Genomic DNA, 26,865 nt, shown 5'->3' with positions numbered 1-26,865 from the left:
GGTCTATATGCCTGTTCTTGTGCCAGTACCAGGCTGTTTTGATTACAATAGCTTTGTAGTATAACCTGAAATCTGGTAATGTGATTCCTCCAACTGTATTCTTTTTTTTCCAAGATTGCCGTGGCTATTCGAGGTCTTTTTTGGTTCCATATGAACTTTTGAAGTACTTGTTTTAATTCTGTGAAGTATGCCATTGGTATTTTGATGGGGATTGCATTGAATCTATAGATTGCTTTGGGTAATGTGGACATTTTAATAATGTTGATTCTTCCAATCCATGAACAGGGTATGTGCCTCCACTTTTTTATATCTTCCTCTATTTGTTTTTTTCAATGACCTGTAGTTTTCTGTGAATAGGTCCTTTATTTCTTTGGTTAAGTTTATTCCTAGGTATCTTAATTTTTTTGCTGCAATGGTAAATGGGATTGTTTTCTTAGTTTCTCTTTCTGTGAGTTCATCATTGGTGTATAAGAATGGCATCGATTCCGTGACGTTAATTTTGTATCCTGCTACTTTGCCAAATTCATTTATTAAGTTTAGTAAATTTTTGATGGAGTCTTTGGGGTTTTCTACGTATAGTATCATGTCACCTGCAAATAATGACAGTTTCACTTCCTCCTTTCCAATTGGGATCCCTCCTATTTATTCTTCCTGTCTGATTGCTTTGGCTAAGACTTCCAGTACTATGTTAAATAAGAGTGGCGAAAGTTGGCATCCTTGCCTTGTTTATGTTCTTAAGGGAAATGCTTTTGGTTTTTGCCCATGGAGTATGATGTTGGCTGTAGGTCTTTCATATATGGTCTTTATTATGCCTTATATGATTCCTCTATTCCCACATTGCTGCGTGTTTTTATCAGAAATGGATGTTGGATTTTGTCGAAGGCTTTTTCGGCATCTATTGATATTATCATGTGTTTTTTATTCTTCATTTTATTTATGTGGTGTATCACGTTTATTGTTTTCCGAATATTGTACCAGCCTTGCATGCCTGGGATGAATCCCACTTGGTCATGGTGAATAATTTTTTGATGTTTTACTGGATCCCATTTGCTAGTATTTTGTTCAGGATTTTGGTGTCTATGTTCATCAGGGATATTGGCTTGTAGTTTTTTTCTTTGTAGTGTCTTTTTCTGGTTTTGGAATTTGAATTATGCTGGCATAATAAAACGGGTTTGGAAGTCTTCCTTCTTCTTGAATTTTTTGAAATAGTTTGAGGAGTATGGGTGTTAGTTCTTTGAATGTTCAGTAAAACTCCCCCATGAAGCCATCTGGGCCAAGGCTTTTGTCTGCTGGGAGAGTCTTGATTACATCTTCAATTTCTTCTGTTGATATTGGTCTGTTCAAATTTTCTATCTCTTCCCGGTCCAGTTTTGGGAAACAGTGTGTTTCTAGAAATTTGTCCATTTCACTTAGATTGTTGAATTTGTTGCAATATAATTGTTCATAGTAGTTGTTAACGATCTTTTGTATTTGTGTGGTGTCAGTTGTTACTTCTCCTCTTTCATTTCTGATTTTGTGTATTTGGGTTCTCTCTTTTTGTTTCTTGGTGAGTGTAGCTAAGGTCCATCAATGTTGTTTATCTTTTCAAAAAACCAGCTCTTTGTTTCATTGATCCTTTGCATTGTTTTTTTGGTCTCTATGTAATTTATTTCTGCTCTGATTTTAACTATTTCCTTCCTTCTACTTGCTCTGGGGTTTTCTTTTTGTTTGCTCTCTAGTTCTCTAAGTTGTGAGGATAGATACTCTATTAGAGATTTTTCTTGTTTTTGGAGGTAGGCCTGTAGTGCTATGAACTTCCCTCTCAGAACTGCTTTTGCTGCATCCCATAGATTTTGTGTTGTTGTGTCTTCATTTTCATTGGTTTCCAGGAAGTTTTTGATTTCTTTCTTGATCTCCTCCGTGACCCATTCATTGTTTAAGAACATGCTATTTAGGTTCCATGTGTTCAAATGTCTTTGTATGTTCTCGTTGCCATTGATTTGTAGTTTCATGCCATTGTGATCTGAAAAGATGCTTGATATGATTTCAGTCTTCTTGAACTTGTAGAGACTTAGTTTGTGCCGTAACATGTCGGCTATCTTTGAGAATGTCCTATGTGCACTTGAGAAGAATGTGAATTCTGTAGTTTTGTGGTGTAATTCTCTGTAGATATCTATTAAATCCATTTGGTCTAGTGCTTCATTTAGAGTCTCTGTTTCCTTGCTAATTTTTTGTCTAGAGGATCTATCCAGTGATGTCAGCGGGGTGTTGAAGTCCCCTGCTATGATTGTATTGCTATTGATTTCTCCTTTGACGTCCTCCAGAAGATTTTTATATATTTTGGTTTGCCTATATTGGGTCCATATAAGTTTATCAAGGTTATATCTTCCTGTTGAATAGATGGTTTCAATATTATGTAGTGGCCTTGTTTGTCTCTATTTATGGCCTTCATTTTGTAATCTATTTTATCAGATATGAGTATTCTTACCCTAGCTTTTTTTTCCTTTTCATTTGCTTGGAAGATATTTTTTCCATCCCTTCACTTTCAATCTATGTGAGTCTTTTGTTGTGAGGTGGGTCTCTTGGAAACAACACATAGATGAGTCATGCTTTCTAATCCAATTAGCTACTCTGTGTCTTTTATCCATTTACATTTTAGGTGATTATTGATATGTACTTATTTATTGCCATTTTTGTTTAGTGTGGTTCTATTTTTCTTCCCATTTCTCCTGCTAATTACAGCAGTCCTTTTAACATTTCTTGCAGTGCTGGTTTGGTGCTAATGTATTCCCTTAGCCTTTTTTTTTTTTTTGGTCTGGGAAGCTCTTTGTTTGATCTTCTATTTTGAATGATAGCCTTTCTGGATAGAGTAGTCTTGGATTCAGATTCTCGTTTTTCATGACCTTGATTACCTGATACCATTCCCTTCTGGCCTGTAGTGTTTTTGTTGAGAAGTGAGCTGAGAGCCTTATGGGGTTTTCTTTGTAGATAACCTGTTGCTTATCTCTTGCTGCTTTTAGGATTCTCTCTTTGTCTTGAATTTTTGGCATTTTAATTACTATGAATCTTGTTGTGGGTGTGTTTGGGTTCTTCTTACTTGGGGCTCTCTGCGCTTCTTGGACTTGAATGCATTCTTCTTTCACCAAATTAGGGAAGTTTTCTGTCACTGTTTCTTCAAATATAGTCTCTAACCCTTGCCCATTTTCTTCCTCTTTGGGGACTCCTATGATGCAAATATTATTATGTTTCCAGTTGTCCCACTATTCTCTTAAGCTGTCTTCCTGTTTTTAAATTTTTTTTCCTTTGGTTTTCTGATTCGTTGATTTTTTTCTACCTTGTTTTTTAATTCACTGATCCGTTCCTCAGATTCCTCCACTCTGCTCTTTAGACCTTCCAATGTGTTCTTTACTTCTGATATGTCATTTTTTCTGTCTTCTTGGTGGTTTTAAATTTCCAACTGGTTGATTTTTAACATTTTTATGTCTTTACTCATGGTACTTATATACTTTTACATGCTGTTGAGCTTCCTCAAAATCATGACTCTGAATTCTAGTTTTGTTAACTTGCTTAACTGCACCTCTTTTATCTTTTCTTCGGTAGAGGTCTCTTGTTCTTTTGTTTGGCATTTGTTTCTTTGTTTCACCATTTGGGTTATCATTGGGTTTAGAGCCTGGGAAATTTTCCCTTTTGGTGTTGGTGTTGTGCTGTTTGTGGCATTCTCTGCTGGGTTTGGATGAGCATGGGAGGACCCACGTTAAACACTACTGTCAATTCTTACCTTCATGGGCAGAGTTGCAAGCCCAGGAATAGTTCAGATAGTTTCTAAATTTTTTCCTGGAGACTATTATTTACAGTTACTTAAAGAGCCTTAGTTCTCAGTTGAATGAAAAACTCCATCAGGTGTTCAGCATAAGGGGATTTGCTGAGGGTGGGGGTAGATGCTTGTTGTTAATAAGCCTCAATTTGCATTTCAATGGCTACCTGGTGGGGTTGAATGTAAGGGAAGGGCCACTGCCTCTCCCCACAGCCCTGGGAAAGAGTAAGATGAAACTGTCCTGTGTGGCAGAAATTCAGGAAAAGCTCTTTGCACCCTCCAAATCCCGAGTGTCCCCACACAGTTCCATTCCAGTCTGCCCTTCCTCTGCCAGCACCTAAGGTGAGTGGCTGTGGCTATTTTAGCGCCTGTCCCGGCTGTGGGCTGTGGAGCCGCTTGGGAGTTTAACCCGAGGGCACTGCTCACAGCTAAGGCTGCTGCTGTCTGTGGGCTCCCAGTGCCCTGCTCTCACCTCCACAGTCCTACTGGGATTGAGTCAGTGTCCCTGATTATATGGTCCTCCAAGCTGCTTTTCTGTTGCTTTTTCCTGATGGTTTGTCTTTATTTTTGTTGTAATTCCAGTTTGGTCTTGGGAGATGGTCTGTGTAGCTTTTACTCACTCTGCTGCCATTTTTCCCCTCTGGGAAGCTCTTTATTTCACCTTCTATTTTGAATCATATTCTTTCTCGATTCTCACTGTCACCCTCAATCCTTAGGCCTGGTGTTACTGCGTGGGCCTTGGAGTCCTACCATTTGTCGTCTAAGACATGTCACGCATGGTACCGAGAAGAGAAATGAATTGTGAAGTAGAAGGCAGGCCATGGGCTGAAAAGGCATAAATATCACAGACTCTAGATGAATTCAGGCAAGGGGTCCTGTCTCCACACAGCCACTACCTAGCCATGTGATCCTGGGGAAATTAGATGGCCCGATTCAGTGTCAGGTTCTTCTTCTGTGAAAAAAGTGTGTTAGATAAGCCCTGTTTTGTAAGACTGCAGGAATGTATAGAGTGTTTGTAAAGCACCTCACACAGTGCCTGGTGTAGTTGGGAACGTTGATGAAGGGCAGTTATTTGTAATATTGGTTTGATCCCAGACCCTTGCACTCTCCCCTCTGGCAGTGTGACTAGTTGTTTGTTTCCTGGGTCCTATTATGTGGGAGACCATTTGCATGGCATACATCTTGTTAAAGTCTGCTCTGCTGTCTCCGGCCCCAGGGTGGGGTCTCTCTGCATACAGTGTCTGCATTCTTCTAGATAATTGTTTACTCCATTCTTTGCTTATCATTTGTTCCACCTGGGGTATTTACTGGAATTTGCTTCAGGTGGGATACTCATTAACTGTTTCACCTGTTTTTCCCCTATATAGTATGTGAACTCCCCCTGAATAAACAAGACTTGATCAGAATCCTGTCTTGTCTCCATTTCTCGTGTCTCTTGTCCCTCCTCATCCTCTCTCCCCCTCTAGAGTCCTCGTTGCTTGACTTGTGGGATGGGTCAAGTGGCACCCAAAGTGGGGCTCCAGCACAGGGAATCCAGTGAAGGACGCCGTTCGAGTGGCCGGCAGAAAGGAAAGCAAAGAAAAAGAAAGTAAAAGAAAAGAGGGAACGACGTGGGAACCTGCTGCGTCTGCACCCCTCGGGTAAGTAAACGGCGATTATGGGTCAAGCATTGAGCCAAGATAAGATGTTCGTTGAAGGACTAGGAAAGGCTATCAAGGCATGAGGAGTAAAGGTGAAAATTAAGCATTTGTGTCAGTATTTTGATTATATTAAGGAAGTTTGCCCTTGGTTTCCCACAGAGGGAACTATAGATCAAAAACAATGGAAAATAGTTGGTGATGCTCTTAGAGATTACTATAAGACTTATGGACCCAAGAAGGTCCCGGTAACTGCTTTTTCTTATTGGCATTTAATAGGTGAAATTCTATCTCAGAGACATTCTGATCCTCTTGTTGCCAATGTAGTAGAAAATGGCAAGGGTATATTACAGAAAGAAAAAAAGGGGAATGAAAATGAAAGTAAAGAATGTGAAGACTTCAAGTCATTTGATAGTGATAATGAGGAAGAAAAAACCGAGCCCACTTGGAATAAAATTATGCCTAAAAGCTCTCATATGGGGAGACGAGAAAAACTAACAGAGAGAGAGGGTGGAGAAATCAAAAAAACAAAAACTAGTGTTGCCCCAGAGGAAATAATCAAATCCAAGACAAAAATTTATCCCGACCTATCAGAATATTTGGAGATTGTTTCTGACAAAGGAGAGGTTGATTGGGATGAATTGGCGGATGAAGCTGCCAGATATCATAACTCTGATTGGCCGCTTATTTCTCAACGCCCCCCGCCTTATAATAATAAACTCAGTGCTCCCCCAGTCCTTGACCCTAGAAAAGAACTTAGAGATAAAATTGAACACCTCAAAGAACAAATAAAACTGGAAAAAGAGCACCAAGATCTCATAACCCAATTAGAAGGACTAAAAATAGGAAAATCTAAAAGGGAGAGTGAAGTAAAACCAGAAACCCTTGGGAATCAAAAACCACCCATGAGGGGAGCCGCCCCAAAGATCCCTCCTCGCACGCAGCCTGCACCGGAGCTAGATGATATAGAGGCTTTTCCAGTAACAGAAACAGTGGACGCGCAAGAAAAGGCTTGGTGCCACCATAGCGGGTTTGATTTTAAGTTAATAAAGGAGTTAAAGACCACTGTAGCACAATATGGAGCCACAGCCCTGTATCCTACGGCAATTTTAGAATCAGTAGCTGAGAATTGGCTTATGCCTGGGGATTGGCAGACGTTAGCCCAAGCGACACTTGCTGGAGGAGACTATCTCCTATGGAAATCAGAATGTGTAGAGAACTGCAGGGACATTGCTAAACGCAACGCTCAGGCTGTAATGGATGGAATTTTGATATGCTAACAGGAGAAGGAAATTATGCTAATAGTGATGCCCAAATGCAATTTGATGCAGGTCTTTTTGCACAAGTTCAGGCTGCAGGCACTAGAGCATGGAGGAAACTGCCCACCAAGGGCGACATGAGCTCCTCCCTTACTAACATTAAACAAGGACCTGATGAGCCTTTTGCAGATTTTGTTCACCGCCTAATTACTGCAGCAGGCAGAATTTTCGGTAATGCAGACACCGGCACGGATTTTGTTAAACAATTGGCTTTTGAAAACGCTAATGCCGCCTGTCAAGCCGCTATTAGACATTATAAGAAAAAGACTGATTTAACTGGCTATATTTGCCTATGCTCTGATATTGGGGCTGCCTATCAACAGGGCCTTGCCATGGCTGCCGCCTTGCAAGGGTATACAGTTAGACAGTTCTTATCCCGGCAAAACAAGAGTAGATGTTTTAACTGTGGGGAAACTGGCCATTTCGCAAGAAATTGTAAAGGAAATCCCACTAATAACTCAAAAACTCAGACTCCAGGAGTTTGCCCTAGATGTAAAAGGGGGAAACATTGGGCTAATGAATGTAGGTCTAAACAGGATGTTCAGGGTAACGAACTACCCCCGATGCAGGGAAACGGGCACAGGGGCCAGCCCCAGGCCCCCAAACCCAAACAAATCTTTGGGGCAGTCAGTTTTGTTCCAACAAACAACAATCCATTTCAAACCTCCTCAGAGCCACCACAAGAAGCGCAGGATTGGACCTCAGTTCCACCACCTACACAGTATTAACTCCTGAAATGGGAGTTCAGGCCCTTCCTACTGGAATTTTTGGCCCTCTGCCTGAAAACACATTTGGACTAATAGGACGTAGCAGTTCAACAATGAATGGACTACAAGTCCTTCCAGGAGTTATAGACAATGACTACTCCGGAGAAATTAAGGTTATGGTGTCATCCCCCCCAAATATTAGTACTGTCATCACAGGACAAAGATTCGCTCAATTGCTGCTCCTGCCTTTGATGCCCACCACAAATAGGGCAGTATCAGGACAAAGAGGTGATCAAGGCTTTGGGTCATCAGATGTTTACTGGGCAGAGGTCATATCAGCACAAAAACCCATTATGTCTCTCTGGTTAGATGGTAAGAAATTTTCAGGGCTTATAGATACAGGAGCTGATGTCACAATAATTAAAAAGGAAGACTGGCCTACAGCCTGGCCCTTAGACACAACTCTGACCCACCTAAAAGGAATAGGGCAAAGTCAAAACCCAAAGAGAAGTTCAAAGCTATTAACTTGGAAAGATCAGGAAGGTAACCAGGGCACCATACAACCATATGTTATAGCTGGATTGCCTATAAATCTTTGGGGTAGAGACCTCTTATCCCAATTAGGATTAATAATGGGAAGCCTGAATGCTGTTATTACTACCCAAATGTTGAAAACTGGATATCTACCAGGCCAGGGGCTGGGAAAAAATAATGTGGGTATAACCGAACCCATAGAGCCCTCCCCAAAGACTGATAGGGCAGGATTAGGCCATTTTCCATAGGGGCCATTGACACTCCTGTGACCCATGCAGAAAAGATCCCGTGGCAAAGATGGCGGCGTAGGGAAAGGCAGTATCGCGTTCTCCCACAACCACATCCAAGTTACAACAAAACTACAGAACAACCATCATCCAAAACCGCCTGAAATCAAGCTGAATGGAAGTCCTACAACTACGGAATTAAAAAAAAAAAAAACAGCTACATCCAGACCGGTAGGAGGGGCGGCGGTGCGAGGGGTGGCGGTGGCAGCGGCAAGGCGGCGCGACGGGCTGGTCCCACACCCAAGTGTGGCGGATAAAAATCAGGAGGCTCCCGCGGCTGGGAAGGTCCTTCCTGAGGACTGAGAGGTCCCTGTCCCACACCAGGTGCCCCGCTCAGGTTTCCAGTGCCAGGAAGAGAAGTCCCCATAACTTCTGGCTGGAAAAACCAGTGGAAACTGAGGCTCAGGAAAGTTGACCTGGCTGGAGCCCCAGGCAGCTCCCTAAAGGGCCTGCACACGGACTTATCGGACTCTCTCCCTCTAAGCTTGGAGGGGAGGCAGCTCGAGGGGCACCAGAGACATACAGGGAAGAACTGACCTGTTTGGCACTGGAGCAAGGGCTGGAGAGGGGGCTTCCTCGGGGACAAACGTGCTGTAAGAGGCCTTTGTTCCTTTGGTGAGCCCTTCCCTGGGGCGGCAGACAGTCTCCATATCTGGGACTCCAGCAACCTGGCTCACACTGGTAGCCCCGCCCTGCTGACTCCCTGAGGCCCCGCCCCGCCCCACCCAACTTTCAAGCCCACCCAAGCTGTTGCCACTTGCTTAACCATAGGATTGGCCTGTCTTGGATCCTGCTTCAGGTTTTTCCTAAATTCTTTCAAACGAGCAGCATCGGGTCTCAGCGAGCCCCATACCTCTCATTAAATAATACACAGAAACAAACACAGGGAGGCAGCCAAAATGAGGATACAAAGAAACAGGTCCCAAATGAAAGAACAGAACAAAACCCCAAGAAAAGAACTAAGCGAAATGGAGATAAGCAACCTAACAGATGCTGAGTTCAAAATACTGCTTATAAGGATGCTCAATGAACTCAGTGAGGGCCTCAAGAGCATAAAAAAGGACCAGTCAGAAATGATCGCTGCACAGTTAGAAACGAAGGAGGCTTTAACTGAAATAAAGAATAATTTACATAGCTTCAATAATAGAGTATGTAAATCCAAGGAGCAAACCATCGATTTGGAATGTAAGGAAGCAAAAAACGCCCAATCAGAACAGCAAAAAGAAAAAAGAATCCAAAAAAATGAGGATAGTGTAAGGAGCCTCTGGGACAACCTCAAGCGTGCCAACATTCGCATCTTGGGGGTGCCCGAAGGAGAAGAGAGAGAACAAGAAATCGAAAACCTGTTTGAAACAATAATGGCAGAAAACTTTCCTAACTTGGTGAAGGAAACAGACATACAAGTCCAGGAAGCACAGAGAGTCCCAAACAAGATGAACCCCAAGAAGCCCACACCAAGACACATCATCATCAAAATGCAAAAGGTTCAAGACAAAGAGAGACTCTTAAAAGCAGCAAGAGAAAGGCAGCTAGTTACCTACAAGGGAGTACCCATTAGGCTGTCAGCTGATTTCTCAAAAGAAACTTTTCAGGCCAGAAGGGAGTGGCAAGAAATATTCAGAATGATGAAAACCAAGAACCTACAACCAAAATTACTCTATCCTGCAAAGCTGTCATTTAGAATTGATGGACATATAAAAACTTTCCCAGACAAAAAAAAGTTAAAGGAGTTCATCACTACCAAACCGTTATTATATGAAATGATGAAGGGTCTTTTTAACGAAAAAGATAAAATGTATGAACAAACAAAATGGCAATGAATACATATCTATCAACAATGGAATCTACAAACAAAATGAACAGGAAGAACAGGAACATTCTCATAGATACAGAGAACATTTTGTTGGTTGCCAGTTGGGAAGGGGGTTGGGGGAATGGGTGAAAAAGGTGAAGGGATTAAGAAGCACAAATTCATTGCTAGACTGACAAACCTCAAAGGGAAAGGGGATGGGGGGGTGGGAAGAGATAAACCAAAGAACTTATATGCATAACCAATGGACACAGACAATAGTGTGGGAAAAGGTGGGAGGGGGGCGGGAGTGGGGAGGAGGGGGTCAATGGGGGAAAAATGTGGAACATCTGTAATACATTTAACATCCAACAATAAAGATGTGAAAAAAAAAAAAATCCCGTGGCTATCTGAGGAGCCAGCGTGAGTTGATCAATGGCCTCTAACGGCAGAAAAACTGATGGCTGCACAACAGCTGGTACAGGAGCAGCTTGATGCTGGCCACATTGTCCCTAGTAACTCGCCTTGGAATACTCCTATTTTTGTCATTAAAAAGAAATCTGGCAAATGGCGGCTATTGCAAGACTTAAGAGCTGTAAATAAGACTATGGTATTAATGGGAGCCTTACAACCAGGACTTCCCTCACCTGTTGCCATACCTTTGGGTTATTTCAAAGTCATTGTTGATCTAAAGGATTGTTTTTTCACGATTCCTCTGCATCCAGGTGATCAGAGGCGATTTGTATTCAGCTTACCAGCTATAAATTTCAAAGCGCCTATGAAAAGATTCCAATGGTGTGTTCTGCCACAGGGAATGGCTAATAGCCCTACCCTATGCCAATCCTTTGTGGCCTCAGCCTTACAATTAGTTAGAGACAATTGGCCAAATATGTACATTATACATTACATGGATGATATCCTCATAGCCGGAAAAGAGGGGAGTGAGGTTTTGAAATGCTATGAGATGATGCGTGTTGCCTTACGAGACAAAGGCCTGGAAATAGCCCCTGACCAGGTCCAACTCGCAGACCCTTATACATACCTTGGTTTTCAAATGCGAGGGTCCCTAATTACTTCTCAAAAATTAGAACTGAAATTAGACAAGCTTAAAACCCTAAATGATTTCCAAAAATTGCTAGGGGACATTAATTGGCTTATGCCCTATTTAAAAATCAGTAAAAGAGAACTTAAACCCCTGTATGATATACTACAGGGAGATGCCAACCCTACTTCTCCTCGTGAACTTACCTTAGAAGGACTAATTCCTAATGCATTATGGCAAATGGATGTTACTCACATCTCTGAATTTGGAAATCTTAAATATGTACATGTTATCATAGATACCTTTAGTGGATTCATTTATGCTTCCCTCCAAACTGGTGAAGCCACAAAACATGTGATCAGTCACATGCTAACCACATTTACAGTTCTGGGATGCCCACAGCAATTGAAAACCGATAACGGCCCAGGCTATACAAGTTCAGCCTTCTCCCAATTTTGCAAACGCCTCAATATTCAACACATAACAGGTATACCTTACTACCCTCAGGGCCAAGGGATTGTAGAGAGAGCACATCTGTCTTTAAAGATCACCATTAATAAAATAAAAAAGGGGGAATGGTACCCCATGAGGGGGTCACCCAGAAATATTCTCTCTCACGCTTTATTTATCCTCAATTTTTAAAATTTGGACACTGATGGGCAATCTGCTGCTAATCGCTTTTGGCATACAGAAACTCAAAAACAATTTGCATCAGTATTGTGGAAAGATCCCTTGACTAACTCTTGGCATGGCCCAGACCCAGTCCTCATCTGGGGCCGAGGTTCTATATGCATTTACTCTAAGAAAATGAAATCTGCCAGATGGCTACCAGAGCATTTGGTTAAACCGATTGATCAAGTTAAAGGAATAACAGATAATCATATAGTTAACTCCAGGGACGAAAATTCACCCTGAGAGGCTTTTCCTGTTTTTTTTTTTTTTTTTTTTTTAATTTTTTTATTTCAGGAATGGACCAGAAGGCTGAAATCTTACTGCTAGGGATACTACTGCATCTTTGCCCGCTTGTGAAAGGAGGTTTTGGGCCTCCTCCAAACCCTGACGAGCTCCTGAGGGCCTTGTTTGGCCCCCCATGCGACTGCCTTGCAGGAACACTGCTGCTTAAAAGAACTTTTTGATAACCCCTTTTGGAGCGGAGTAAACGGGGTGCTGCCTTATCTTCTCCCTCTGTTGGGCCCCTTACTTGGCCTTTTACTGATTGTGTCACTAGGACCTTTCCTCTTCAATGAGGTGATGGCTTTCAAGCAGCAGATAGATGCCATTAAGATGCAATCTATACAGGTCCACTATCATAGACTTGAAATGGCCGACAGAGAAGCTCACTCTAGCTGTGAGTCAAGCTATGACTATGCCTGAGATGGCAAATAGTGAGTCTCAAAAACTTCGTCACCTTGGTGCGCTGGACTGGATAGCCAGAGACGGGCAACTGGAACTCACACGCATCACCAACCACCACCTAAGACAGGAACAAGGCCTTATGCTGCTTGCTATTCCAATGACGGGTTCGGATAGGTTGGCACCGTGTGCAAGTTTCCTGACCTAAGACAGGCACAGTCCCCTCAAGGTATTATTTCGGCCTTAAAATTTAATAAAAAAGGGGGACCTGTGGGAGACCATTTGCATGGCATACATCTTGTTAAAGTCTGCTCTGCTGTCTCCGGCCCCAGGGCGGGGTCTCTGCATACAGTGTCTGCATTCTTCTAGATAATTGTTTACTCCATTCTTTGCTTATCATTTGTTCCACCTGGGGTATTTACTGGAATTTGCTTCAGGTGGGATACTCATTAAGTGTTTCACCTGTTTTTCCCCTATATAGTATGTGAACTCCCCCTGAATAAATGAGACTTGATCAGAATCCTGTCTTGTCTCCATTTCTCATGTCTCTTGTCCCTCCTCATCCTCACTCCCCCTCTAGAGTCCTCATTGCTCAACCTGCAGGACGGGTCACTATTAGACAACATGCACATCCAGTCAGCCAAAAAGGATGTTCTATAAATAAACTCAGTAAATTTTCTCAATTCAAGGACATGTGTTCAAATGCAGGTGTGGGGGAGACTTCTCAGCTGGACCGAACACAAAGCTGCTGGAAAAAGCATCAAAGAATAACTCTTCACGTCCTTCCAAGTTGCTTGTTCATCAAACAAAGGCTTCCATTCATTCTGCTCCAACCCAAAATCAAGCCGTTGATAAAGATTGGTCAAATTACACTCAAGATCCTTAACAGGCAAACCATATTATGCTGTGGGCTCTGGCTCTCCCAGGCCCAGAGAAGAGTGCCCATCCAGTGACTCAAGGCCCAATAACCATATTTCTGCAGAAATCTGTGCACGTGTTGTGTTTAACACTCCTAGTCCTCATACTGTCCAATGTCATTGGGACTGCGTGCAGGAAACACCCTTCCCCTTCCTAACCAGGTTTAGACTTACCATCTGGTCTACCCATGATCCCAAAGGAAGTTCTCAGGATAATTTTCCATTTCAGATTTTTCTCACACCCAAGCCACTGCCATTGCCCAGCTTCTTTACAATCACCTTTCACAAAAGAGGGGATCAGTTTCCCAAAGCCCCAAACTGCACTGGCTCAGGTCACGTACATTTGAGTGAGCTTACTTGGAGCTCCACCACCTTTCTTCTTCTTTTCCATGTTCTGTGGGACTTAGGGAACACCTCACCACCTTCCTTACATGACTTTGACTCCTAAACAATCATCCTGTGTGTGGGAGTGTCCTGCTTATTCTAGTGTTCCCGCTGCTAGCACAGGGCCTTCCAGAAGACAGAGGCTCAGGGAATGTGTGAGGAATAGATAAACCACTGAGCAGGGGTCATTTTTATTCAGATGAAATGCCTCCTCTTTCTTGAATGAGCCAAGCAAATCCAAGGACACATATGTAGTTTGTTTCATAGAATAAACAAGAGAAGGGACAAGATGCAAGAATTGATAACCATTTGCTTTTATTTCTCTATTTTCTGACCCCATCAGTTGTACAGCTGAGTTCTTTCCAATTTCCAAGGAAGTCCTGTTCCAATGCCATGGTAAATAGTTCAGGATCACTAAGTAGGATGGGAAGTGTGCCAATTTGTCTTACACAGTTGCAAAACTCTTACTCTTGAACTGGACACGTACAAACTTGTGTGACCAATGGGATTCATAAATTGAGACGCTGAAGCTTATGGAACCTTCTCTAAAAGGGAGCGGCATTTGAAATATTCCCAAAAGAAACAAGGATAAATGTGTAAATCATCTTAGGAGCCCAAAGATGCTACAGCCTTTATTCCCCCCAACTCATCAGGGGCCTCACTACCTAGAGCGCTGACTATTCTCTAGTCAAACACAGAGTGAGCAGGCAGCCTCACTTCACACTCCCAGGGAGAAGCAGCCCAATGTGGGCCTGAAACATGCCTGGATGCAACTCTGGCTCGGGCCCTTTCATCCTCATCCCTCTCCACCCCTTCCAACAGGGTTAGGAGGAAACTGGGATCCTGCTATATGCCCTGAGATAATTCTTCGGGAATTCCAACTTGCTGGTTTCAGCGTGGGCTCTGGGACCCCACAGGAACTCATGGTGTGCTTGATCACTGTTGGGCACCTGGCAGTATAACAAGTACTGTTCCTGCACACGGACTTTGGTGATAAGCTCCTTGGGCTCCCCATAGATGTAAGGTTCTCTTCCAACATGCACCCCTATGATATTCATTGCTCCCCAGAATTTCTCCTTAGGGGCATGGTCACCCTATAGGAGGATCAATCTCAGGAGCATGTCCAGGACTCTGGTCTTGGGCATGGACCTGCCCATCGGTCACCATCTTGTTGTAGGTGAGGCCCAAGGTGTTGAACAAATCATAGGTGTGGTCTCTGGGTCCGTCCACTTCCTCCACTTCAGTGCCAAAGAGGAGCTGCATGTGCTCAGAGCCTAGTCTAAGGTCTCAGGGAAGTGGTCCTGATACTCTTTGATGATGCTTCTCAGCATTTCAGCCTTTGTAGCTGGCTGGTTGGCATGATATTTCTGGAATAGGAACTCCACCAGGTCGGTCCTCTTCAAATGTAGGGCATCATGGAGCAAGGACTCAGCATCTTCACAGTCCTCTCTGCTGCTTGGCCCCTCCTCATCTTGGCTGCTGGAGCCCTCATCTTTAGATTGGCTCCATGGTAGGGGGGGAAGACGCAGAAGGGCTCTGGGGAGAAATTGGGGTCTCAGCAGCAGGTACCTGCTCTAGGCTGTCTGGGAACAAGGCACAGAGGAGAAAGATAAGGATGCAGACACAACCAATTTCTCCTCACCAGCAAATAGCTGTGCCTCCAACAGGCTCTGTTTCTCTCTTGCATCCTCATGGTCTCCCTCAAGCTTGCAGAGCTCACTCCTCTGACCAAGTGGCACGATGACTCGTGTTGGGCAGCAACCAGAGCGTGGGCAGGAGGTGGGCGATGGGGACCAGCCGGCCTCGTAAAGAGAGGGAATGTGAGTGGCCGCAGCACAGAAACGTACTCTAGGTGGCTCTGAAAAAGGTGAATTTTAGGCCTACTACATAGGGATGCTCTCAGGTCTCACAAGGGTCTCTCCTGGGCAGCCTGTCCCCTAATATATATATATATTTTATCCTCACCTGCGAAATTTTTTTTTGTTTTTTTGTTTAGATAGAGTGGGAGGGAGAGAGAGGAAGAGAAAGAAAGAGAGAAACATCGATGTGAAAGGGATACATTGAGTGGTTGCCACCCTCACAACCCAACCAGGGCCAGGGACAAACTGCAACTGAGATACATGCCCTTAGCGGGAACTGAACCTGGGTCTCTCTGGAATGCAGGCCAATGCTATAACTGCTGAGCCAAACTGGCCAGGGCTGTCCCCTAATATTTTGAAGGTACAAGTAAGAAGAACAGCTGTCACAGTGGGAGATTCTGGGTCTGAGTGTGGGGTGGGGTGCTATGAAGTCTCTTTGTTTCTGGCTAGGGGATCCTTCGGTGCCCACTCAGTATCTGCTTCCTCCACCCCCACAACCGGCTGACCTGAGACCAAACTCTTACAACAAGAACACACATCTCTGAAATTTAACAGAAGTAAGTGAGAGGTACCCATATTGGCAGCATCTGTTCAGGGCTTTACAGTGGTCATCAAGGGACAACAATGTGTGGCCATAATCTACGGGTTCTACACGTCCTGGTGTGGAGGCTCCTCTCAGTCCTTGCTATGAACCCTGTGAAGTCTGGGTTCCTCCCTCAGCTAGCCTGAGTCCACACCATTAGACCAAGACCGTGACCCCTCCTGGGTCCATGGATTTGAGGATGGGGGGGGTCAGCCTTACAGCCCTCCCCAGGGTTTTCCTGTGATGACAATAACAACAGGCCATATTTCTTTGGGGTCCCCACTTTGTTCTGGGGATCGGGGTACACTCACTCCTCCCTTAGTGTCCTCACCTTGATGCTTGGCAGGGCCTGGGACTCTGCTCTCTGTTGAACAGAAGTACTTCCTCAAATGACCTGTGTCATCCCCTCAGACCTAGGTCCTCACCTCCCGAAGACACTACAGAGCAAGGTGAGGACCCTTCATATCCATGCCCAAGACCACCCCGAACCCTGCCAACATCACAAAAGTCTGGCAGCAGAGACAGGACTGCCTGTCCTGGTTGGGTTTCCTAGTCCCCTTGAGGGTTGTTCATTTTTACTCCTAACAGAGCCTGCCCTTCTTCCAGGCACCCCACAGAGAACAGTTGACCTATCCCATTTCGACCACGACCTCACCTCCCTGATGACTCCCCACATTCCTGCCCATGATAGAAAGGAGCAGCCCCTAGAGGACAACATGCTTCTTTTCAGGTCTGAGAACAGGGGACACTTGGACTTTGTGTCGTCCTTCATTTTCTGAGAAGAGGGGGGTACACTCAGGCTTCACAAAGGGTGAGCATGTTGTCACCTGAGAGTCCTGGGACTCTTCCCTTGGCTCACCTCCCATTTCTCTCAGACCATGGTCCTCACCTTGTCAAGGTCTCCCATCCCCCAAACAACATGGCAGTAGTGGGAGCTTGCCACAGACGGCTTTTCTCGCTGGGGTCCTCCTGGGACTGAGAACTGGGCAAGCTGGGCTCTTTAGGGTACTGTCACTTTTATGGTCGGTGAACCTTCACACCTTCCACCCTCACAGATGGTCCTATTCTGGAGATTTGGCAGATTCTGGGACTATGTTCTCTGCTGACCAGATGTGGCCACCCCTACTGACCTGAAGATGATGCTCAGAAAAAGGCCTCACCTCCCTCATTTCAGAAGGTGCACCCCTAAAGGTCTTCAGGGATGACAAGTATGACAGGGGCCCACATTGTGGAGTCCCTCTGTCTGTGACAGGAGGCCCCTCAGTGACCTTAAGGTATCTGAAATTACTCCTGGGAGGGCCTAGATCTATCCCTTCTCCTAACCTGAGAATGCATCCTGCAGGCCAAGGCCACCCTCTGCTGACCTGAAACCATACTCCTCAGTCCGAGGCCTACACATCCAGAGGGCCCTCCTCCCCTTGACCCAGGCAGAAGTCAGGAAATACCTTATCTAGAGACCAAGTGCAGAGGCACTGGATCCATCTCTGCTTTGGGGTCCTAAGTCCTCAGTCCTCCCTCAGGGTCCTCAACTTGGCTCCCTGCAGAACCTGGACCGTCCGCTCTAGTCAACTGAACAGCTTCTCCTTATACACATTTCCCAGTCTCTCCCAGACCAGAAAGTGGAAGTCAGCAAATGCCCCTCGTGATTAATACCTCCAAGGGGTCTTACGGGAATAAGAGGAGGGGCAGGTTTCTGTTGGGATACTTCTTTCCTGGGGTCCAGGGTCTCTGCAACCCTCCCTCAGGTACTTCAACCTAACTCTCAGCAGGACCAGGGTCCTTCTCCTGCTGACCTGAGTCCTTACTCCTTATACGAAGTCTTAAGTATAAGACCCAGTTACGAATATCTGAAGATGCTCATGTGGTCATTCCACCAAGGGGTCTCCGAGGGCAGACAGCAGGGTGGGGATATGAAAAGATTCTTCCGTCCACCCTCATGGTCCGAGGACCTGGGGTCCTGCCAGGCCCTGAGAACCTGCCCCAGTTGATCTGAGACCGTGTCCCTCAGATAGAGGCCTCCAATGTCCTGTGACCCCCCCCAGGTGAAGTATATGGACATCACTTAGGGCCACCAACCCTGGGAAATCCCAGGCCTCCAGGTACGGGACAGAGATTCTGTGAAATCACCTCAGCCCTACTTCTGGTCCTCACCTGGATTCCAGGCAAAGTGTGTGTACTGCCTGCTGCTGACCTGAGATAGCTCCCCTGAAACCTCGGAGGTTCCCCTGAGGTCATGGAGTGGACTTGCATGCAAACAGATGGCTCCCACTGAAATCAATCCTGCGTCTGTCATTCCTGAAGTCGCCAGGCAGGGGTAGCCTAAGGTGGTGCAGCCTTCCCTCTGCCTTGGGAGCTCTGGGTGTTGAGGCTTGGGGGCCACTTCAGATTAGCATAGAAAGGAGGCCCAGGATCTGCCAAATCTCAAGACAAGGACCACCTGAGAGGGTGGAAGGTGTGAAGTTTCCCCACCCCAAAAGGTTTAGATTGCCCTGTTCTCAGACCCGGGAAGACCCAGCAGGAGGGCTGGATGTTGTAGGCTCCTCTTTTGCCACATGGTTGTGGATGGGGGAATCTTGGGCATGTGTGGATGTTGGTCTCAGAGAATCATGACATCAGAAGGAAGAGTCCCAGGATCTGCCAGGTGTCAACGTGCTGACCATTTGTGAAGCCTCCATGTGTGCGCCCTTCTCAGAAAAGGAAGGATGACACAATGTCCAGCTGTCCCCTGTCCTCAGCCCTGAAAGGACCAACAGTGGACCTAAGTGGCTTGCTCCTTTCTATCATGGGAGGGAAAGTGGGGAGTCCTCAGTGAGGTGAGTTCTTTGTCTAAGGGGAAGAGGTCAAATGTCCCAGGTGGGGAGGGCTTGGAGGTAGGGCAGGCCCTGGCAGAAGTAAACATTGACAACCTACAGGGGGACTGGGGAATGCAGCAGGGCCAGAGGGCCCGTACCTGCTGCCAGCATTTTGTGATGTTAGCAGGGGATGTGGAGGGGGGAGTGGGGTGGGGTTTCTGCAATGTGGTGCCTGCTGATGTGTCTCTTGGGGCTTTCAGGAAGGTGAGGATCTTGTTCTGAGTGGACAAAATTAAGTCATCTGAGGAGGCATGTCTGCTCAACAGTGAGAAGAGTCCCGGGTCTTGCCAAAGTGAAGGTGAGAACCCTGAGGGAGGCATGAGTGTACCCTAATGCCTGTGACAAATATGAGCCCCCACAGAAATCCAGCTAGCCCTACTCTCAGCCCTGGACACCCTGAGCAAGGTTGTCAGGCTAAGTCTTTCCACCCATTTCCTGGTTGGTGGTCGCGGGAAGGGGAGGGCCTTTGCTGAGGGTCTGGACATAGGTCAGCTGAGGCAAGTTCTTACGCAATAGCAGTGTGAACTCAAACGAGGAATGAGGGGAACCCTGACACCTAGACACAGGGAACCCAGGCCTTTTTTTGTCAGAAATGGGGAGACCTGGAATCTGTGGGTGTATTGGCTCCTCTCGCTCCCTGTTCTGGAATCTTCTGCAGAGGAGGCTTTTTCTTTATGAGGCGGGCCTCAGGTCAACAGATGGAGTTGTTTCAGTTCGTGCAGAGTGACAAGGGGGGGACTGTTGGCACCCCCATCCTAGGAGAGGTGGAATCAATAGAGTATGGTGAAACATTATTTTTTTTTGTGTGTGTGACACTTGTCAGACTCTGGGCACCTGTGACCAGATATGGGGCCACCTAAGGGGTGTGTGGTATTGTTCTCAGAGTTTGTTCTCAGGCCAGCAGATGGGGAGAAGGATGCCCAGCCAGGGGACAGGTGATGACCCCGAGTGGTGAGGAGGGGATCACACAAGCAGAACGGTGGACACCTCACAGCATCCAATCCCACCTCACCACACTGTCTTACATAGAACCTTGGGATGTGCCAGCTGCTCGCTGAGGAGCCCCTCACTTCTTCCTTTAGGATCTTCCTGGAGAGGCCACTCTGGAGACACTCCTGTGAGGCCCGAGAACACTGCTGAAAAAGATACTACTAAGTCACCATTCTCAGAACCGCCGAGGGTGCGTTTCGCAGTTGAGGCCCCACACAAACCCTCTCTCCCACAGTCCCGTGTGTCCTGTTGGCCCACCTTCAACCCACACTACTGCCGCTATTGCAGTGCGAGTCATCCTGCCTCACTATCAGATGAGTGAGCTCTGCAAGCTGGAGGACGACAATCAGAATCGAAGGGAGAACCAGGACCTGGTGGCCGTGTAGGTGTTCGAGGCTGAGGAGGAGAAGGAGGAGGCCATGTCTCTCTCCTCCTGTGTCTCCTCCCTCTCAAGCCTGTTCCCAGTCAGCCTGGAGGAGGTGTCTGCTGCCCAGACAGCCAGTCCTCCCCAGAGCCCTCAGGTTGCCTTTCCTTCCCCCCCTGCCATGGCAGCCCCTCCATGCAGCCAACCTAAAGATCAGGGACTCAGCTGCCCAGATGAGGAGGGCCCAAGCACCACGAAGGGCTCTGAAGATGCTGCGTCCTTGCTCCGAGATGCCCTACATTTGAAGAAAGTTGACCTGGTGGGCTTCCTGCTCCTAAAGTATCGCGCCAGGGAACTGACCACAAAGGCAGAAATGCTGAGTAGGGTCATCAAAGAGTACCAGGACCACTTCAAGGTGATCTTCAGTGCAGCCTCTGAGTGCATGCAGCTGGTCTTTGGCATTGATGTGAAAGAAGTAGACCCCATCGACCACTCCTATGTCCTGGTCACCACCTTGGGCCTGACCTATGATGGGATGGTGAAGGATGGGCATATTTTTCCCAACACTGGCCTCCTGGTCACAGTTCTGTGGGTGATCGCTACAGAGGGCGATTGTGCCCCTGAGGAGGCAGTCTGGGAAGCCCTGCATGTCAGGGGCCTGTATGATGGGAAGGAGCATTGGATCTATGGGGAGCCCAGAGAGCTCATCACCAAAGTGTGGGTGCTCGAACAGTACCTGGTGTATCGCCAGGTGCCCGACAGCGATCCTGCATGCTACGAGTTCCTGTGGGGTCCCAGGGCCCATGCTGAGACCACCGAGCTGATAGTCCTAGATATTTTGCTCAGGGTTTGCAGAAGGGATCCCAGTTCTGTGTCATTTCCGTCAGAAGAGGGTGTGAGTGATGAGGAAGGGGCCTGAGCCAAGCTGCATCCAGGCATGTTTCAGGCCCACATGTGGCGGATTGTCCTGCTGGGTATGATGTGGGGCCAGTGTTTCACTCTGTGTTTGAGAGGAGGGCAGTCACCATTTTAGGTAGTGTGGCTCAGGGCAAGATGGGGAATAAGGGCTGTGGCATCTTTGGGTTCCAATGATGATTTAGAAAATGATCCTTGTTTTCTGTGGGGATTTTTCAATTTGTGTTCCTGGTCATAGAAGTTTTTATGAGCTTCAGGGTGTAAGTTTGTGAATGACATTGACCACTTGTATTTGTACTATCCAGTCAAAAGTAAGATTTTTGCTGTTGTGTAAAACAAAATGGGACATCTGTCAACTTAGTTTTTGGTTTTGTCAACTACGTAACATAGAATTTGTGGAGTATCAACCTCCGGAATGGTGGGAATTAAATTTCTGTTGTTGATAAACTACTCAGTCTGTGGTAGTTTGTTATGGCAGTAAGATCGGACTAAGGGAGGAAGGAAAGGGGCATCTGGAAGAGGCATCAGAGAGGAGGCTTACATGTCTCAGCAAGGTTGCTCAGCAGCTCAGGGGACTGGCTAGTGCATCTCAGAACTGCAAGGGTCTATCTTATGTACACCCAGGAGTCAGGCTCTCCCCAAGGGCCCCATAGCCCAGAAACCATCACTTTCTGGCTGCAAGGCTGTGCTGAAGCCACCACCAAGTCAAGACTGAAGTCTCTCTCAATAGGGGGTGACTGACCTTGTAGCCCAGTCAGCTGTGCTGCCCTGGAATCACCTGACTCTGGGGGCTCGGCACATAGGGCGACAACACACAGGGCTCATCTCTGGGGCCTTTGGAGCTGGGAAGAGCATACCAATCCCTTCTCGCCAAAGGTCCTGAGCATGGTGCCTAATAATGTCTGTCTGATTGGTGGCCACTGGACCCCAGGGTTGAATTTCTGGGACTCAGCAGGCTTAGCTGAGGGGCGCCATTTCCACAACACCCTTCTCCACCTACACTGAAGTGAGCAGTGTGAAGATTTCCTCCTCGGATAACAAGATCAGCCTGTTGTCTTAGATTCTTCATCTTGGTGGAAATCTGGTGGCATTTGCATCAAAGAAGAGTAGCTAATGGTCCTAGAGAAGACTTGGGATGAAAGAGTGCCTAAATCAGGCCAAGTAACCTCCTGTTCTCCACAACATGCCGGTCTGTGGTTTTCAGAAACTTTTCTCCAATTTTCCTCCCATAAAAGGGGCAAACCATTTTGAATAAGTAATCAGCAGAGTCATGAGATGGCAAAGGCCACAAGGAAATCTCCTTTTGAGCCTTTAACGAATTCACTTAAGAAACAACACTTTGGAAGGCAACTGAAGGGAGCTGGCTGTTTAAACAGAGACACTAGGAGTGCCCGTGGAAAAGCCACCAGTGGACTTCCCTCCCATTGTTAGCCTCTAGGGCATGTCTCCCAAAACAAACTGACTCTGTGAATAAATGTTTTCAAGCCTATTTGGAAGCACAAACACGATGGTCTGAGCCCTAATCTGGAACAGGGGGCTCCATTAAGGATGCAGACCTTCAGCTGAGGGGCACCTTGAGGGTTTCTCTTCCCAAATGCCTTTGCACTCCTCATTCAGGAACAAAAGATTATCCCTTAGAGAGGACAAAGGACACCATTTAGCAACAGAACTGGGAAAGGACCTCGAACCCATGCAGGTGGGACCTTTCCATGGTACTAATCTATCCCCCAATACAGAGCAAGTATTAACACCAACGTTCTCCACAACTGCTAGAGATCATGGGTTACCAAAACCGCTGTGGTGTCCTTTCCTCTCTGGTGAAGATGACTTGAGTTTGGCTTTTGTCCCATTACACACCCAGACTCTCATCTACGTTCAATTTCATACTTTGGATTATCTTAATATGACCTTCCTCCAGCCAAGGTGAGCTGAAAAAATAAGAATTTACCTTGGTAGTGAGTCTGTGTAAAGTAGGGTCTTTCTAAAGTATCTCACCCAAGAAGAAACAAAATGATTCAATGTACCTATGTTCAAGGCAATGGAAGGAGGAGGAAACACATGTGGGGTGGTGCTGGGCTTCTGGCAAGGGGAACAGGGCTGGCATGAGAGTGAGTCAGTGGAATGTTTTGTTTCTACAGAGGTGAATCCATGTGTAACCTCCAAATCAGCAATGAAAAGAGGAAGTACCAAAGGAGATCCAATTTTGACGTGGGATGCCAGAAAACTGAGAAAGCAAAAGATCACCCACCTCACTGAAGAAAGGGAATGGCGTATAGAGGAGTCCTCACAGAAGGCTGAATCCGAGGTTCTGGGGAGGGTGGTTTGAGAAGGCAAATGCAGGGGTTTGAAAATGAGCCCACCTTGGTTTATGAGAAGAGTTCCTATGCAGAAGAGATTGAAACTAAATCAATCCTGTTGTGATCTGAGAAAGCTGAGGTTTATGGACCAGCAGAGCTCAAGAGGGGCTCCCAAGCACAGCAGAGGCTATGGCTGTCCACTTGCACACCAACTCGGTGGGTAAAAGTGTGTCTGAAGTGCTTAAGGTAGCACTGAGTTTGAGGAACAAGAGGAGAGCTCCCAACTGTGCTGGAGCACAGCCCTACTCTAGGGACAACTTGACCCACGGGAAGATAAACAAGATTCTTAGTTTGGACCCACCATAGTAGGACCCACCAACCAGCAGGAGCAGCTGGAATCAACCAAAGCAGGAAGCTGGTGTGGGGCAGGGACATGGCAGAGGGGACTACCAACTGTGACTGGGCCAACTACCATCTTGTGGGCAGTACAATCCCCAAGGGTCCCATCTGACTCAGGGAGTCTTGGTGGTAGCCAAGCTCAGACTAAACAGGGCCTTGCCCTTGAGCAATCAAAGAGGCCATCAACAGGCCTCTGCCACCTGAAGGGGCGGGAGTGGAGATAGGATCACACCTTCTTGGCCCTTGCAGTGCCTGGAAACAATAAACAGTGTGCCTGGCCCTTTCTGGTCACCTGAACCCTATTTTTCTGTACTTTGCAAAAAGAGAGAAGCTGGGGACATAACACATGTCCAGGCCCCCCACCCTTAGCCAGGGTGTACTCTTCAGACTAGCTGTGAGCCACCTTTGTGACATCACTTGACCAGGAAAGAGGACTGTGACTTAAGCAGTTGATTGCCCCATGACCAACACTCTAGAATTTTGAGACAGTGTATATTGGGCATCCCTGTTGTGCCCAAAGGCATTTCTGACCCGAGAGTTCAGTGATAAGATCCCGGGTGGCCAGTGCTCTTTGATGTCGAGCCTCTCCATGGCTGGTCAGGGAACCAATGAGATGCACGAAGCCAAGCTGTCCCCATCAGCGGATGGACAGCCACCAGTAATGGTCCAAAATGATACACCCTCGGATCCACATGTGGACCCAGGGAGGCTTTGGAGAGGCAGGGGGACCCTGCCAGAAGCCAAGACCCAAGCCCCCAAGACAACCCACAGCCACAGGACCCAAACTAAGGTGCCGCCAATGTGGAAGGAAACAGCATTCCTCTTGGGCTGTCCTTCCCAACAAAGCTTTGGAGGATCATGGAGGATGACACCTTCTAGTCTGCGCTGGAGTGACGACGGAGACACTGAGATCATAGAAGAAGATCTTTTCCAGAGGAAGGGGCGAGGAGAAAATCTTTGACTCAGACAGCTTGAAGAGTTTTGTCCCCCGGCTGAACCTCTATGGATTCAGCAAAATATGCCCAGGCCATTCTTCAGTTCTCTCTCCAAGGAAAGGTTGATGGCAAAGTAGAAAGTCTCCCATTTCCCATGTTCTCTGTTACCCAACCCTCTTCCTAGTAGATCAAGAAGAAGGAAAGGTTTCATTTCAAGGGACAAGACTTTTTCACTTGAGACAGTATTTATTGAAAGATGAGAAAGTATAGATTTTCAGAGGAAACTCTAACCCACCTTAGAGATAACTTGCAGGGATAACTAAAGACTCTGAGAGGCCAGTTAATGTAAAATGGATACATTTTCTCCCAGAATGACTAAAATGATTAATTTTGTTTCAGGTCTACCACAACTCGAACTTCCGGAGAGATAAGCCTAGGCTCCTGGAGAACATTAAGACAAAGGGCAGCCAGATGACTCCTGCTCGTCGAGAGACCAGCACAACCCCTCTAAAGAAAAAGAAGCCACTAGCCCCTACAAGACACTCCCCAGGTTCACCACAAGGGAGACACCAGGGAAGACAACCAAAGGCCCAGAGGAAAGTCCGCAATGTTCGGGGACCCAGTGGTACCCAGTCACTCAAGTTCTTGGGTCTGTGGTCCACGGGCAGTGCCATGGAAGTCCAGTGCCCAAGTGATCCAGGTGGTCCAAGTGGGGAGGGCACATCTGGGAATGTCATGTTTGTGCCCACGGCTACTGCCGAAACCAACGGCACAGGGGATCTGCCCATCAGCACCCCAAATTCCCTACTACGTGGTTTGGTGATGTCTTTGTACAACGCCTGTTATTCCATCCTGATGGCTGGCCTTTCATTCATGGCCCCACCCAAGGACCCTGAAGAGGATGAAGAGGAGGAGGAGGGTGCCTCAGATTATAAGTTGGCACTATGTGAGCAGTTCAAGGGCAGTGCAGGTCCCTAAGCTCACAGGTGAGAGAAAACAATCACCGCGTTGTAATCACGAATCCATTTTTGGTTTTCATAAAGAAAAGTGAAACTCCATTGTAGTAAATAGACAATGCAATGACAATTGTGAGTCCATCTCCTTCTGTTTCTGAGCTACACACCTCATCAGATGAGCCCGAGGAGGCCAGAAATCCTGGCCCGGAACAAGTTTCTGTCCTCGCTGTCCTCTTTCATTTTCATAGGCTCAGCCAAGGATCTGGATAGAGAGGCCTGAGGCCAGCCCAGGACAATGGGTCTCGTGAGCCTTGCCTGCTGGTCAGCAGACAGAACTTCCTGGCTCCTGACCTTGGGAGAATCACCTTATATTAGTCATGCAGCTTGAAACTGGAGGGTCTTTCGTCATGCTCCCTCTATGATGCCAGGAAGTTTCTGATCAGCCGCTGGGCTTCTCTAGCCCAAGTTCCAGGGGCCTTCCAGAGAGGCCCATCTAAAACTGGGGCCACCCCATCTGCTAAGCCGTGGGAACTGAGACAGTCTGGCTCAGAGGACAGGCCGTTTCAGTCAATGTTTGGGAGAAAGCCCATTATCCTCGCAGCTAACACCCCCCAGTGTCTCTGCTAGAAGAGACCCATATAAATAAAAGATTGCCCACAAGGTAAATACTACTCAGCAGTTTTCCATCTGAGCTGTATTTCAGATCCTTCCTTTGGTCATGTAGTAGCTCTGTGACATGTCTAACACATGGCTTCATGAGCCAAGGGACACTTTTATGGCAGACAAGAGTCACTTGCCAGAACAGACAGGGGCTTTGTTGCAAAGTGTGATGCCCCTTTGTGGTGAATGAGGCCATCCCTGTCTGGTCACCCTCGGGTAATTGTTCATTGGCCACTCCTAGCCCTCCCACAACATCCCCAGGATGCTGCTGAAGCGTTCTATGAGCTTGACCA

At 46.7% G+C, this 26,865-nt stretch overlaps 1 protein-coding gene and 2 pseudogenes across 1 annotated transcript; 2 read left to right on the top strand and 1 right to left on the bottom strand.

Moving 5' to 3' along the window:
- Positions 1-14,446: 14,446 nt before the first annotated feature.
- Positions 14,447-17,125, bottom strand: LOC118635390 (annotated as a pseudogene).
- A 3,325-nt stretch (positions 17,126-20,450) lies between these two features.
- On the top strand, positions 20,451-21,329 carry LOC118635389 (melanoma-associated antigen 10-like). The gene has a single exon (XM_036270102.1). It carries the CDS (start codon positions 20,466-20,468, stop codon positions 21,327-21,329), a length of 864 nt encoding a protein of 287 aa, XP_036125995.1. The 5' UTR covers positions 20,451-20,465.
- A 3,305-nt stretch (positions 21,330-24,634) lies between these two features.
- On the top strand, positions 24,635-25,934 carry LOC118635388 (annotated as a pseudogene).
- Positions 25,935-26,865: the final 931 nt, after the last annotated feature.

Source organism: Molossus molossus, unplaced genomic scaffold (assembly GCF_014108415.1).
Source record: "Molossus molossus isolate mMolMol1 unplaced genomic scaffold, mMolMol1.p scaffold_m16_p_2, whole genome shotgun sequence".
Lineage (NCBI taxonomy): Eukaryota > Metazoa > Chordata > Mammalia > Chiroptera > Molossidae > Molossus > Molossus molossus.
The sequence above is the reverse complement of the archived record's forward strand: the minus strand, read 5'-3'. Positions and strand labels throughout refer to the sequence as shown.